At 43.3% G+C, this 16,813-nt stretch overlaps 1 protein-coding gene across 1 annotated transcript in view; it reads left to right on the forward strand.

Moving 5' to 3' along the window:
- The window catches only part of NID2 (nidogen 2), a 264,303-nt gene that overhangs the window by 89,914 nt on the left and 157,576 nt on the right, over positions 1–16,813 (forward strand). The window contains exon 4 of the mRNA XM_085626950.1: positions 18–715. Within this exon, the coding sequence (XP_085483076.1) occupies positions 18–715 (698 nt within the window). The remainder of the gene's footprint in view (positions 1–17; positions 716–16,813) is intronic.

Raw genomic sequence — 16,813 nt, forward strand, 5'->3', positions numbered from 1 at the left:
TTTTTATTTCTTTTTAGAAAAAGCAACGTAAGAGTTCCAGGACTATGGGTCTTTCACATTGGTAGTATCACCCACATGGACAATGTCATTCCTGCAGGGGCGAGTGAGAAGGTGCCAGGGGCGCAGCCTGTGGTAACACTGGAAGGCACACAAAACAATGAAGGGGAAGATCTGTATCCAGATCTTAGTAATGAAAATGTCAACTATCCTGAATCCTTCTATGGTGAGGAGGAAGATGAAATTGAGTACCCATTACCGGTACCCACCAATGTGTCTCCAAGGCTTTATGCGCATTCTGAAGATGATTCTCTGCCTTCTAATGCGGATGTTCCTGTTCACTTGGACCACAGTGAACCTGAACATGAAGAACCATTATTGTCCCAACCTGAAACTCACAATCCATCATTTTCTGAAGTGCTGCGTAATGCACCTCGTGGGGACATTCCAGAAGAAGGGGACATAGCCAAGGAATACCAAGAATCTGTTGATGAAAGAGGCCCACCAATACCAATAAACAGAGGGGATTCATTTGTCCCATCATCTGAGGACCGGCCATCATACAATGAGAATGTTCCTTCTTTCCCGGATGGAGGTGCTGTACCATCAGAAATGGAGATTCTTCCTGTTTACCCCGAGGGAGAGGTTATTCTTCCACCCTCTCAAAGTAGACCACCAAATGCAGCTGAGGAGGTCCATCTGGGTGTTGATAGTAGTGGTAAGTTATATGAATTTTAAATTTGTTTTTGCAGTTATACAATCCAGATCTACTGTGTGTTTGGAGAGTGACTGACAACTTTTTCAGTGGCAAAGGAAACATTTAGGTGTGGCAACAAAGAGTATATACTCTGGAAATGCATCCTTTTTACACAATCGTTTTGAAACAATGCAGTTGGCAGCTTCTTTATCATTATATCAATTAATTGTTTATTTTGTATTGAAATATTTTAACACATGCCCTTATTTGCTTCTATCCTAGCCTCAGTACCTGATGATCAGGGCCTTCAGCTGTGCCTACAGTGGATTAGGCTAAAGGGGTTGGCTTTTGGCATGTCCAGTATCAAGTGCCTTATAACCAACAAATCACATCAGTGATTGTGCCAAGCAGCAATAGATGAGACCTCTGGCCATGCCATGTGCCTACTCACGCAGCAGGCTCTGAGCAGAGGATGTGGGCCCCTGGGAGTGTGCCTAGGTGCCATGTGGGATTTGGGCTGACTCAACTTGACTCCACGTGGCCTCAAAACTATTTTTGTCTCAGAACGAACTTGCCTAATGGGGGTTTGCAGCCTTGGAATCCTCTCCGAGTGCAGCATGAGTTTCCACTTCATAGCAAAGAATATGCATCAACTGGAGTAGATAATCTCTAGTGAGAAGGCGCCCTTAAAGTTAGGGATATTTTGGAGATATCAGTTGGTTTTCAGGTAATGGTATGCAAACAGAAGTTTGGAGGCTTTTTATGTACACAAGAGCAAGAAGTTTAAGTTCCAAAGTGTAAACATACTCTGCGGTCATGGTGGTTTCTTGGACTAACTTGCTTCCCTTAGTTGTTCCTTAGTAGCTGTTGCCTAATTACATAAATGTCGTACATTATTGGTAAGGAGTTAATGTTGAGAGTCATACATATGTTCCTATGGGGTTGATCTGCAGAGCATATTGCAGTTTGTTTAATAAACTGTACAACAAATGCATTAAACTTAAGGTAACCTAATTTAACTATTAGATAATTGTTTTTTTTAATTTACTAGACCAGAAATATTGTGATCTATTGATCATCACCTTACCATCACAGCCTGGATTAAATTAGCACTTCTGCCAATGTAATTCCATTCTTATAGGTCGAAATTGAATATCTGGTTGCTGGAATGCTTATGTCTACGCTTACAATGCAGCCCATAGAATTAGACAGCTTGATTAAGGGTATGACACATTATCAAAAGCTGCAATGACTTCTTAGTAGTTTACATTTTCTGCCCTACCATCATGTGTTTTCCTTCTGAAAGCAAATTGCTCGTCAGTTCTATTGATGCCCATTCTTGCATTTTTGTAGGTTATCAGTGCATTAAGCGCTTCGCATCTTTCTCAATAGTATTTCACGCATAACTGTTGGTGACGAGCAAAGGCCATCTCCATTTGTCTTTTTTTCTCCATATGTATTCCCTGGTTTGTTGTTATCTTTTGTGAATACTAAAACATGTCTTGATTAAAGAATTATTCTGGTTCTCTTCTAAGCATCTGTCCACTTTTCATCCCAGAAATGACTTCTTTCTGGAATTGCTTGATAAGGATTTCCTTCGTTCCATGCATTTGGGACTAATTCCCCTGCATGTACCATGCTGCCAGTAGATGAATGTCTCTCCCACAAAAGGAAGATTGGGTGAGCAGGCGTCCATCTCGAAAAGTAGATTCTGCAATGAATAGATCTCTTATCTTGGTACATGATGACTCTCCCACTGTTCCTAGAACTCTGCTTGGTGCTCATGGGATGCACTAAATGACGGAGGTTCACTTGTGCCTGAGACATCCCATTACCCTGCATACGGAGCCTTTAAGTACGTTTGCATTGCATGTATGCTTCTTTTTTACTCCTACAATATAAATATTATGATAAATAAATGCATTACAAAAAACCTTTAAGTTATGCAAATCATGCCTGATTTAAGAGTCCATGCTAGGGTAAATTAGGAAACATCAAATATTTTATAAAAATGTTTGAGGCCTTCCTTTCTTTTTTAAATTCTTCCCCACCATCCGAGAATGAGCCATGGTAAGCCATTCTTAGATCACTTGAAAATGTCTTCAGGTTTATCCAGTAGTTCTTGAAAGATGACAACAACTTTGCATGAAGTTTCTAGGGTGTCGGGTCATTCAAAGTCATGGAGAAGCACTTAGTGTTTTGCCTCATTGTTCTATTCTAGTTTCCGATGCTGCTCATTTATTCCATATAGTGGTTCGGCCCAAAACAGCAATCCCCTAGTATTTGTTTTCCTTGTTGCCGTCAACCAGAGGTGAAGTTTTTCCCCTTTTTACACCGATTGTTATCCCACAATGGCCAGTACACCGTTTCCATTTTAGATATTTTTCTGTAATTGGTTTTGGAAGCAACACAGTGTGCCGATTGAATGATCATTCAACACGGACGAGAAGCAGCAACAAACATCAGGGCTGATATTTGATGTCTAAGCTGCATCCGAGTGCTGTGACAACGGTGTCGAAAATCAAAAGAGACAGTTTTTTTTCTATCTGAGCTATGACCACGGGGATGGTGGCAAAATGCATTCCTGGGTAGTAGCTGTAAACAGAGGGTCTGATCAGCTTTCCCACAGCAGGAAGGATAAACAAGCATTGGCATAGCCAATAGGTCTCGCTTTTTTGGGACCTTATGTGTTTATCTGGAAGTTTTGGATATGTTGTAGAGTATTGTGGCTGATGTGTATTATGTTGAAAAGTTATAATGAAAAGTGTTGTATATGGTCCCTCCTTGCAGGCGCTAACATTACAGCCCTGTATACATCTCCATGCCGAAGCACCTTAAAAATAAAAGCACTTTCATGCCTAGAATGTTTAAAGAAGAAAAGCTTAAAGATTTGCCTAATACACCACAAAATTGTGCTGGTAATGCAACTGTGTACAGTGCATTTTAGGACAAAGTGTCCCACGGCCTCTACTTATCCCATGTCAGACTATTAAAGATTCCAATTTCCACTGATAGCTTGAGTTCCCACACTCCATAGAGTCGAAGCATTATTTACCCAAGTTTACTTTCAGACCTCATTAACATAGTCTGCAAAGATGTACTATTGTGCAGAGAATCGGTTTCATTTTAGCTCCCTAAACTGCCTTTGTTCTGTTTTGGCTCTCAAGGGAAGGACTTCTTTTAGTACCGGACCTAAAAAAAACACAAATTCAGCCCGGCCCGATCGCGGTACCCTCAAAGGTCTGGGGAAAAAAACTGCTTCTGAACTTAAAACTATTGCTTTCTTGAGACGGCACAAACTTAGTATAACTAAGGTCATGTAGAAACTTTAGAGTAGGGGGCAGGCGACATGTGCTCATGACGCTCAGTAGGAATACATATCAGATTATTAAAATTGTTCAAAAATATACTAGATTCATAAGGGACCACCTATAAGATACCGTTAACAATCTGGGACACCCTGAAGTTTCTCAGTCGTTATTTGCGGTCCAGATAGGGTCACTCTGTATTCGAAAACTTCCAAAACAGTCACTTGGCATTTAAAAATTGGTCTTTAGAGACTTGAACCATTCTGGGTGCTTTGTAGTTTATTGGGTGTCCCCGGCGCCTAGAAGTCTTTGCGTGTCATCTGGGGCTGCAGAGAGCTCAGCCTTCCATTCTTTTACCTGGCAAGTAGCTCCAAAAACACCATGTTACTGCAACACCCAACGGACACCAGTATCACCGCTACAGCAGGCTTCATGATTCCAATCCAAGCTCGTTCAATTCAGGCTCACCGGCCAGAGTTCCAAAATTCACTGCATGACAGCCACATCTGTGCGCGATAGGCATGCCGGAAAACGTAGTTCATTCTCAATCTGCCACCATGTCACCAAGGCAGCCGCGGTACAGCAAAAACTACTAGTTGCGACACACCAGAAAAGGGAAATGTCTATAGCTTTACGATAGTCTGAAACAAAACGCATAGCTCTCCCTTAAAACGGGTTACAGGAGGCAAAACGCTTTTAACGAAAGGTAAAAAAATGGATGAAAATTATTGCTCCGTACATCTGAGTAGCATATTTAACATTCACAATGTATAAAAAATAAACAAGACCGCTTTAGCATTTTAATATAATCTTCTCAAGTAATACATTATTTGAAGAAGCATCCATGGTTTCGCATTTTATGTCCTGCACGCAGTGTAGTTTGTTCACACCCTCCAATCAATCAAAAGAGCACTCCACTTCAAAATGGGTAAACGCAGCTTTTCCTAGCATTGCCGTAAATACATGCGTCTTACTGTAGGCCTTCTTTACTTTCAATTTCGGTATGCCCCGCCTGTAGAAAAAAAAAACAGACACACACAGCGTTTCCCATGCGGGAGAGAGCAGGTGCACCATCTGTTTGAAAGATAATTGCAAACAGATGTCGTCAAAGCTCGTTCCAGCAAGGGAAACGCCAAACATGCACGCGTTGCTATAAAAAGCAATGCAAAGCATGCCCGTTTTTGGCCAAAAAAGCTGATTGATTCCAAGAGGTCCCCTCCTATACAGCGCATACGCGCTGCGTAGGTGAGACCTAAAAAACACTTTTTGGATTTGTCACTACAAGCTAGCACAGAAGAACCCACATACATTCTACAACCTATTTTGGGACCAGAAGTCAGAAGGCTGTAAGGCGTATAAGGCTTACACAGAACAAAAAAAGGTGGAAGAAAAACAACATTTGGGACACTATGCATTGGCTCAGACAAAACATTCTCTCTGAAAGATCTAGGACTCTCAGATGAAGAGCCAAGGCCAAAGAGACCGCAGAGTCTTGGGGAACCGTTAGGCTCTGATGTTAAAGAGTTGGCATCGTTAGAACTAGACATTAAAAACATTACAGATATAATTCTTGAAAAATGGTTTAAGATGCTAAAAAAAGAATATACCTGCTATGCCTCACTCTGTTTATCCAGGCTGAGGTTAACAGTCTCGGAACTAGGGAAACAACCCATACTGTCAAACACTCAGCAGTCAATTCAGCACCAAAAGGAAGGGAGCTCTCTGGGCAAAGTCAAAACACACTAGTGCGGAAAAGCCTTCGCACTTGGGCTCCGCTCTAAAAATTTGTTGAGATCAGAGGAAGGACAAAGACAAAAAAAACCAGAATTAAGGGGACCTAACTGAATGGGAAATAAGCCATGACCATGCACAACGTCAAACTGGTGTACAAGGAAGGTGACATTGAAAGGAAAATACACAATCTTCAAACCGAAATGGCAGCACTGCTTCAAAAACATAAAGATCGAAGAAGGCACCAAGGTTTTCAGAATTCCAACTAACCCCAAAACACCCCGGTATGAGATGGAGCCCGAGAAGAAAGATGAATTGCCTCCATCAACTCTTGATTTTTTCTCTTAGAACGATGAAGACCTAGCCGTAAAACAAGGTAGTCAGGGTGAAGACATTTGGCAACATGTTGAGAGGTTGATTAGTACTCATCTAGGCCTTCCACAACAGATGACATAACTTTATATCACACACTAGTGAAGAGTTTAGCATATACATATGGGGAAGAACCAGTGGAACTAGATTGATTCTAGAAATGCTTTTGCCTTCCTTTATGGTCCCACCCCCAAGCAAAGGTAGAAAGAGGTTGGAGGCAGTGGGTAAAAGATGGAGAGCATCAGCTATGCAATGGAGAATACTCGACGCCAATGCTGCACTCAGCAGTCAGATATGGCCGCCAGCACTGGGGAGGAGTAGAAGAACTCATGCAACGCCTGCTAGATGAATTTAAGAAATGAGCAAAGTCAGTCCTACTGGAGGGAAAGAGTATTGGCAACACCTATCTAAAATCATCCCTGGATGCGGTGGACACAGCAAGTAGATACTTGTGCCCACGTAAATTTTGAGAAGGCATGCCCGACATAGAATATCTGGATTTAAGCCAGAGTTGCAGGCTACAACCCTAAACACACTATTTACAGGAGACCACAAACCACAGGAGATGAATTCCTGATGCAGATGAAAATGTGCAAGAACCATGGGAATTCTACAATCTAGAGGATATTTTGTAAGGAAAGTGCCAAATTATAGACTAGGATAGAATGCCACCCTTTCCAATAGCAAAAACAGTTTTGCAGAGTGAATCCTATTTGGATTCACATGCTGTGCATTATTCTGCCATCTAGTGGTTGGGTCTGGAATTGTCCTCTGTAGACTCTTTTTTTTTTTTTTATTTATTTATTTTTTTTCTTTTTTTTTTATTGGGTCTCGCCTAGGAAGCGCTTGGGCTGTCTCTTCGAGACATGCTGTATTGAGGTATGGAGTAGAAGCTCCACCCATTTCCCGTCCATCTTTTCAATTGGCTCCTATTTCTGTCCTTTCTAAATAGTTGCCTTTGGTTTATGAATCGGCTTAGTAGTCCCTCCTTAATACTGCCTTGTCTGCATTTGTAACCTGCCATGAGGACTGGACCCTTTACGTGCGTTGTTACTCTGTGTGTTTTATTTACAGTTTTTTCGCACTACTTTTTTTTAAATTACTTGCTCCTATTGCGCAGAGTAGGTGCTTTCCACCGTTTTTCAACTCTTTGCTCATCATTGCCTGAGCGATGGCTTTTCAAGCTCCTCCTCACTGGGGAACGGCTTTTAGACTCTCTTCTGTCTGCTCCTCATCGTCCAGGCCCCGTGCTTAATTTTTCAGCAAAGCACGGTGCAATACAAACAATGGCGGCGGACGCATTTTTGTTTTTCAGAACATGCTCCCTTGTATTTTAGTTAATCATGTTTTATTTTCACCCGCTCCGCGCTCGCCCTGCAGCAGTCGCTGTTGCTTGAGCAATGGCGGGCCCTACTTTTGTTTATTTTCAGTGCACTTTCACTCTCACAAAGGCGGCACGCACCTGTTTTTTCTGCACGGCTAGCATTTTTTTTTTTTCACAACCCAGGACAAGGAGCAGAAACGGCGTTGGCTCAATGGTAGGAGGTAAACACGGCATAACGCAGCTCTCTTTGCTCCCACAATGCTCGTTTTAAAAAATGTTTGCAACTTTATACATTTACAAATCTCTCTGAAATTAACATGTAAACCATTCTTTTTTTATTTTCCAACAGCGCGCCATGCCTCGCATCAACTAATCTCGCATAAATAAACTTTTTAAACATTTTATTTCTTTCAATAGCACGCCATGCTGTGAATTAACACCTGAATAAAAATGTCAAGTGTAACAAATAGTAGTGAAAGAGAAAAAGAAAAACATTGGAAGGAAAGGCACGGGACAGGAAAAAGATTTTAAAAAGTGGGGGACGAGTCGGCACACATGTTACAAGCATTTGCAATGCAATAGGTCTCGCATTTGCGAGAGTTTGAGCTTTTAGCATTGTAAATAATAATGCCTTTTATTTGTGTGTTTACAAAACCTGCAAGCGGTGTTTACACAGCGCTTGCAGGATTTCCAAACATAAATAAAAGGCATTATTATTTACAAAGTTGAATAGCTCAAACTCTCGCCAATGCGAGACCTGTTGCATTGCAAATGCTTGTCTTTTTTAATTTTTGGCTTGGGCATCGTCGGTTGTTTGACCATTTGGTGTCATCTCCCTCCTGGTATGCTCAGACGTACACACATGGAACCCTTCGATGAAGTTTCAATCTTCAGATTCCTTTTTCCGCAGTTGGGTCTGGAAGCAAGGGAGAGAGGGAAAGTGAAGCTGTATAGCAGAATTAAATTTTTGTCAAAAAAGACCAAAAAAATCAATTGAGGAACAGTGATCACAATGACCATTGTCAGATGGAAGAAAACAATGAATATCACTAAAAAGGAACAGAGGAGGTGAGAAAGCTGACGTACAATGAGACCACTTGGGTCAGAGAGTGAGACAGGGGTTTGGTACCCAAAGTGCTGCCACAAATATGCACAGAACGACAGCCATGAGGTGTGCAACTTATGCCTCTCGAAGGACCACAGAATGGAGGACTGTGCAGCGTGTGCTGTGTTCTTATCAAAGGCAATGACGGCAAGGCAAAAGCATAGGTGGGCACTTTGTTGTTGCCACCCAGCAATGAAAGCAGGAGTCCTTAAGGCCGGTGTTGAAGCGCTTAACACAGATTCTGAAGAGCAGCGTAACATTGAAGCCGTTGAAGCTGAAAACTGTTTCAACATCGAAAAAGAGGAATGAAGAGCCTGAAAACAACATTCGGCAAAGGGGAAGAAGAAATATTTTGAATCCCTCATTCAAAAGAAGAGAAAGTTTGATGAAAATATATAGAATTTCTTCCAAACAAAAACAAGAAAAACAGGGCGAGCAGGAGAGGGAGGAATTAAAACAACTTCCACTGATCCCATATGGAGTGATGGAGGAGATCCATTTTGAACATAAGGAGGAGCATCCGCTCCCAGAACAAAAGCCTCTCAGACAAGGGGAGTCTATGAAGGGCTGGTGGAACATCTACACACGCTCACCAGATCAGTGGGTAGACATCTACCCTTCGTGGCCCTCACCACCAGATGACATCACCACATGAAATGAATGAAATGAAAAGGGCATTTGTAAAGCGCATGGTTACCCGGAGGCCTCCCAGAGCTCGGCATGACTATTGAGCGAGTGGACAGAGAGAATGAAAAGTTTAAGGGAATAGAAAGGTTTTAAGCCGTTTCCTGAAGGAACGATGGCTAGGTTCATTTCTGAGATGGAGTGGCAGAGCGTTCCAAAGTCTGCCAGCATTCAGTGAAAACAGTCTACCGCCACTTCTGGCTCATTTAATTCTGGGTATAGCGATGAGATGGAGGTCATCCGAGCGGAGTTTCTCCTGGCTTTGTAGGGCTGAATTATGGCTGAGATCAGGGGAGAACCTATCTCTTGAAGGGATTTATGAACAATGCAGAGTGATTTAAAACTGATTCGCTCCTTCACTCTCGGCCAGTGACCTTTTTTTGGATGACCTGTAGTTTATGGATTACCGAGGTGGGGGCTCCCAGATAGAGCGCATTACCATAGTCCAGTCTAGAGAGCAAGATAGCCTGGATCATGGTTTAATAGGATGATGGCCGCCGCGCCTCCTGCATCTAGAAGTTTCCTGCTCTCTTCCACAACTGCCAGCAATGCCACATACAGTGCGGTTATCAAAAGGGCGGCAACTACAAATGGGGTACAATTATATGAACAGACGGAAACATGGGTACAATCATATGAACAGACGGAAACATGCTTCCTCACACAACTGGTGGACCATCAGAGGAACCAATTGCTGCAAATGCTAGCTAGTTTTCTGGATCAGGTAAAGAGGCTTTCAAGGAGCACGCTGCAGCTAAGACCGTAACCCGACAATTGGAAAATAAGTACCAATTTTCCAGCAAAGACCCACCCCTCACATCCGAGACATGGTGCCGGCCTATTCTCTAATCATGGCAATAGCCTGCAAGCCACACAAACAAGTGACTCAGCAGGGAGCATACTCCTACACAAGTCACCTCAGAGGAATAATCGAAGCGTTCCAAGAAGAATGGAGAAAGATCACCTCTGACAAATGGATACTAAATATCATAAGTAAATAGAAATGTTAAAAATGCCTCCCACAATATCCTCAAAGAACAAACATTGGCAAAGCCAATAAATTTCAGCTATGCAAACTCTATTGACTTTGTCAAATTTCTTTTTTACATGTTGTGCAACAGTTCTGCTGTGTAACTTTGCGTAAATACATTTTTTTCAAACCACTAGAAAGCAAAAAACAATAACTTGGAAGGAAGTATTGAAAAACAACACACACTGGGTGAGAATCCAGAAAGAATGTTCATTGTGGTCGTCAAGGAGACTTGGATATCTGTCCAGCAGGGAAGAGAACCTGGTCACAGTTAGAAGACTAAAGCCCATTTTATATTGTAAGTTAGCTCAGGTTATGGTTAGTTTTTTAATGAGGAGAATGTTATTTCTGAAGATAAATGTCAAATTAAGAGCAATAGAGCCCAGACGGAGCCTAACTCTAATCTTCAGAGTATGAGACCAAAAAGCAAGAGTGATGTATACACAACATGTGGCCAAAAAAGCTTTTGATTAACATTCCTTTCTAAACCAGTCTTTTTTCCTGAAAATATGCAGAAGCTGTTCTCTTTGGCTACCTAGATGTTTTTTTTTTTTTATCCATCTTCGAAAAATAATCCACTACACCAGAAAGGCAGAAGGCTGTACTGTGTGCAACCCTAAATTCCGACGACAAGGGCTTTCCCAGTGAACAAGAGAGTCAAAGCAATTGTAGATCAAAGTCACCTCTACCAGGACAGTCAACATCTGACAGTGAAGGCGATTGGGAAGACGATGGGCATGATGGCCCCATGCATCCAACTAATACCACATGCGAGACTACACATGCGACCACTGAAAGAGTGGCTGCCACAACAATGATCACAAGCAACTGGGAATTGGCAGGTTCTAGTGGTTGTTACAGACAAAATTCAGAAAGAGGTGGAATGGTGTAACCTAAAGAACATTACACTGGGCAGACCCTCCAGGATTTCGCGATTTCGCGATTTGCAAAAAAATCGCGAAATCGGCAGTTTTGTAAAAATGCCGTGATTTTTACAAAACTGCCCGCAAAATGTAGACATTTTTTTTTACAAAGGGCCGTGAAATCAGAAAAGTCAGCAGTCTTACTTCAAAGAACACTGAACACCAGCAGGTCAAAACCATCATTCCTGGCACCTCACACGACGAGTGCTGTTTCTCTGGTAGTGGTTTACATACTGCAGTCTATATGTAGGACTTTTCCTTATTTCAAAGCCTGGCCCAAACTGCAGTAGGTGGTTGTATGGCTGTACAATGGAATGATCTGCATGTCCTACATGATGACGACAGTGTCACACTGACAGTAAAGGGCATCAACCCTCCACTGACTTAGATTGCCCTTCTTCCACCACCACAGCCATTGAATAGCCACACCATAGTAGACTCAAGCACACACAGCGGGAGTCGGCATCACAGCCAGGTTACATAAAATATGATTTGTCATAGCTTTCACTGTTAGATAGTGGAATTATATTAAATGTAGAGTGCCTCCACTTTGTCATTTGAATAATCACATTTGAATTTATAATTCTGTTTTATGCAAGACCTCATTGCTAATTCATCCAGTGCGCTGCACTCTCACCAGTCGATCTGTAGAACAAGACACCTCTTACCGGCGGCGGTGCAGCAACAGGAAGATGGCGGAGTATCTTGTATCCATCTTCGGTACTGAGAAGGGCAAGTAAGAACCCCACAAAGGGTCGCAGGCTTCGTAGGGGATGGTAACATGGTACCGGTGCCTCTGGAGGCCTTGTGGTGGAGGGAAGCTCGCAGGACAGAAGCGAGCAAAGAAAAGGGAAAGGAGAGATTGGGCCTTACTGTAGAGCGAGAGGATTTGGGTGCGCTGGCAGTTTGTGAGGTGGCAGAATGGAGGTGCTGGTGGGGCAAGGGCGGTGGTGTCAAGCAGTTGATGGAGAGAGGCTGGAAACAGTCAGCAGAGTGTGTACAGCCTGTGAAAGAGAACCGCAGGGACTGTGCGTTGGTGGCCTAAAGACTATCAGAGAGTGGATGCGACTTGGCGGGAATATGGTCTAGGAGGGAAAGAAGGACTGACATTGGCGATGGCATTTATTTTCTTTGTTCTGTCTGTTAAGGGGAGCTTTAATTTATCAACATGTCAGAAGCGGTAGGATAGCTTGTGTACAGTTGATAGAATGTGGATACTGACGAGGCTGCATTTTAGTCAAACATCTGTTATGTACAGAGGCAAACGCTTGATGGAACAACACATGTTTAGGTTCATCTCGATTTGAAGTGGTTATGTTCTCTGTTGGCTTTGGCTAGATAACTACTCACTTTGTGTAGTGTATTGCATTCCATGTTCCTCTCAGACTTTAGTTTTGGAGATTTTGTTGATTATGAGTAGAATTATGCGGCAGGAGACAACCAAATTTTGCAGTATGGTTGACTAAACTAACCAGCAAGAAAAGACAATTGTGGATAGTATTGCTTCATTTTGTCACACTTGTTAACAATATCTGATCACAGGTTCCTTTATCAAAATGAGGGAGTGAGAAGTATTAAAGATTGTCGCCGACACTGCCCAAGTTCATACAATTAATCAGTAGAGAGTGGACCCACTATCAATAATTCTTCTCTCACTAAGTCCCGAAGTCTTTTTTTTTTTTATGATGCTCTAGCCCAATAAAGTTACTGGTGGCATACTTCATCATCGAATCTTCGTCCATACACCAACTGTATTTGGAGAGGCTCAATCTGGAGACTCAAGGGAACACGTTGATATGGGGGATGTAGTAAGCTGGACAAAAACAAGACACTGCAAGAATATAAATTTTTACAGGTATGTAAATAGTCCGCTTAAATGAGTCTTTACGCATCAAAGCTTCCCTATGGGACTTCTTCCTGCCAAAATGCCCTGCTTTACATCCATCATTTTATTGTATCCCTTTCTCAAGAGCCGGTCTCAGTTATTTATGCACAGACATATGCTTGTGGTCACTGTCAGCATCATTTAAGGTGAAGTGCATGCCTGGTCGGGCTGCTGCACTTCAATTGAATTGCAAACACCATCTAAAATCTTTATCAATCTTCAGGACAAGATTCCCTTTCAAGGCCAGGCTATGTTTGCTTAAGTCGACCTATGAGGACTGGACCAGGTAGGCAAGAGGTGACCTCCCTATGCAGTCTGTCTGACTTATTTGGATCAGTCACTACGATCACTACGATCCTGTACCCTAGGGTGCCTGAGGAAGAGGTGTCCTACCTCACGGATCCAGGAGGCAGCGGTGCCCCAGCAGGGGTGCATACATGGGCGCTAGAACATCCCAGGGGGAAATACAGCTCCCTCCTATGAGGTTAGGACTGGAGCTGTGCTTCTGTAGAGCTACAGACACTTTAAACATGCCTAATTCAAAGTGGAATACTCTGCTAAAACAGTTTCCATTGATTTCAGGCTGAAAATGAATGATTATGAGTAACATAAAGTGCCGCAAAATTGCAGCATATTTTCCATATTTGTGCCGCTAAATGTCCATATTTGTGCCGCTAAATTTGCTAATCCATGCCGCAATATCCTGGGGGGTCTGACTGGGGAAATCATTCAAGCCACCAACCCCCTTAATGACCATCAGAATGAATGCATCACACATGGGATGGGAAGTGCACATGTTCAACCTAAACGTCAGAGGATAATGGAGTCCCACAGAAGCAGTACAACACATAAATGTATTGGAACTGAAGAAAGCTTTTTTTGTCACTAGTGGCCTTCCAAAGTCACCTGAAGAGAACAACAGTACACATTCAAGCGGACCACACAACAGCAATGTTCTACCTCAACAAACGAAGAGAACAAAGTCACACACTTTGTGAAGACTAGCTCACGAAATATAGACATGAATAATAGGAAACCAGATATCACTTGTAGCTATTAACCTACCTGGGAAACTAAGCACACAAGCTGACAGGCTAAGCAGACAATCAAGCACACAAGATTGGAAGATGAAGCAGGGAGTTCTACTGTCTTCCAAAGATACCTTCCTCACTTTTTGGACAAGCACCTCTCCTACCTTCACTGAGGGTATACTTCACGACCACCGTAGCATACACAAAAGAAGTGATCGGGAGAAATGTCTTCAACATACCAGTAATAAAGCGTTTCCACAAGGCGGTGAAACATGTATCACCATCAAGAATTGCACCCATGCCAACTTGGAATCTCCATGTGGTACTGACACAACTGATGACGTCTCCTTTTGAGCCAATGCAGAATGTGAAGTTCCTAACCTTAAAGATAGCCTTCCTAATTGTCATCACAAAGGAGAGTTAGCAAGATCTAAGAACTTACTACACAAGATCCGTACCCCTAAATACAAAAGGAGAAAATGGTAATGAAAACAAACCCATGGTTCAGACCAAAGGTGGCATTACAGTTCTATGTTAATTAGGCAATCCACTTTCTGGCCTTTTTTCAATATCCAAAGACACAGGTAGAGAAAGCTCTACACACACTGGATGTAAGATGAGCAATTATGTGCTACCTAGTTCAAACAATACAATACTGCCACAAGGCGGTAGGAGTAACACTCAAGGAAGATCATCTGCACACTAACAAGATAAAAGGGAGCTGCACTAGCTTTCCTAGGAAGAGTTGTAGGAAAGAACTCCTTTTTGACATGGTCACCCGTACTTTTCCCCCCTGATACTCCATGCAATTTCGACTGGAAGTGCACTGGGTTCCTGCTAACAAGGTCCCCAGTGCCAGATCTCCTTCCCAACACTATACAGTTGTTCCCTTAATTGGCAAGACCTTTGGCACCTCTGTAAGTCCCTAGTAAATAATACCCCAGGTACCTAGTGCATGGATACGAAAGAGCGTCCCTAAGGGCTGCAGCATGAATTGTGCCATCCTAAGGGATCCCTCACCTAACTCATCCAGACTGCTATTGCAGGCTATGTGTCTTGGCGCAGACAAAAGTGAAAACATGACATGCCACTCAGCCCTGTGTGCCATGCCTACAGACACTGCTTACAGTATATGTAAGTTACCCCTACAGAAGTCCTTCCAGCCCAAAGGCAGGGTGCACTATACTGCATGTGTGGACATATCTGCCTGAGCAGGTATGCCCCTGTGCTGGTCGTTTCAGTTTGTGCCTGTACAAGTGACAACGGAAGCCCCTTTAAATGCATGTGCTGGACACTGGTGAAAACGAGCTCCCCAGGTACATGATGGCTTAATTCAAACTGAAGATGTTTGGTATCAAACATGTCGTATTAATAAACCCACACTATTTCCAGTGATGGATTTATTAAGACCTGCACCCAGAGGGCACCTTAGAGGTGCCCCCTGGAAACCTACCAACTACTAGTGTGCTGACCTACTGGTCCTAGCCAACCTGCCACCACAGATGTGTTTCTGACCCCCAGGAATGAGGGCCTTTGCTCTAAGGAGGTCATGAACAAAGCGGGCTACCTGAAGTGAATACGGAAATCGGAAGTCTGCCATCTTTGTAATGGCGCACTTTGGCGCTCTGCAGAAGGGTTATGCCCACTTTCCACAGGAAGTGCTCATAAAGAGGCTGTAGTGACCCTAAGGGTAAGTAGCCCATTGGCTACTCCCTACACTCCACTAACACCCCTAAATCTAGTATGGAGGGGAGCCCCTGGCACCAGGAAATTAGATGTTGCCACCCTAAAAGAAGGACTGAAGAGCTGTGAAAAGCAAGAACTGTGGAAGAAGCAACTGAATTGGCGCTAACTACTGCTGGCCTGTCCGCTGTTACCGACAATTGCCCCAAAGTTGACTCACCCTACAAGCTCCTGTGCCTCCAAAAGCCTGGAAGGACTGCCAGCACTTCTGCACAGACTCCGGAACTCCAGTGGAGTGGTGGAGCTGCTTCCCTGCATCTTGCAAGCAACCCAATAGACTTGTGAGGACCCCGAACCACCAAAACTCTACAGAAAGCACCACAGCACCCGAGCTGCTTAGCCTGAGCTGAAGTTGGCCAATGGTGCCAGTGTGGTCCCCCGGCCCTCCAGAGACGAAGGCTACCATGGACTCAGTGAACATTTCGAAGCCACCTGCAGCCTCTGTGTACAGCCCCCCACAACAGCAAGTGTCTCTGGTGACGAAAACCAGACGCCTTGAAGTACCTCTGCACCCGGCCGCCCCAGCCCCAGGAGAAGAGGACCAAAGGTGTCCCCACATCAGCGAGCATTGTGAGACGTAAGCACCCTTGTTGGTTCAGACCAACTGGTCTCCCAGTCCAAACCTGCAGCCCCTTTCCGACCGGACCGATCCCCATTGACTAACATTGGGCACCCAATGCTATACTTCACCTGACCGCCATAGTGCCACTGGAGGTGACCTGTTGGTGCTGCCTTGTACCGTGCCCTGTATTCACCTTAAGTGCTGAGGCTTGGTCTCGTAAGTCGCTGTAAAGAACTTGTATGCAGTATTCGTTTTTCTTCCATAGGATAACATTAGCGCCTATGAAAAGTATTGACTTTTGAAAGCTAAAAGTATTTGTATTTTGAAACGTACTTACCTGATCATAATGATTCCAATGCCAAATATTCTATAATGATATGTTATTTTTATAAATTGGTGTGGATCTCCTTATTTAGTTGCG

Source organism: Triturus cristatus, chromosome 9 (assembly GCF_964204655.1).
Source record: "Triturus cristatus chromosome 9, aTriCri1.1, whole genome shotgun sequence".
NCBI classification, from domain to species: domain Eukaryota; kingdom Metazoa; phylum Chordata; class Amphibia; order Caudata; family Salamandridae; genus Triturus; species Triturus cristatus.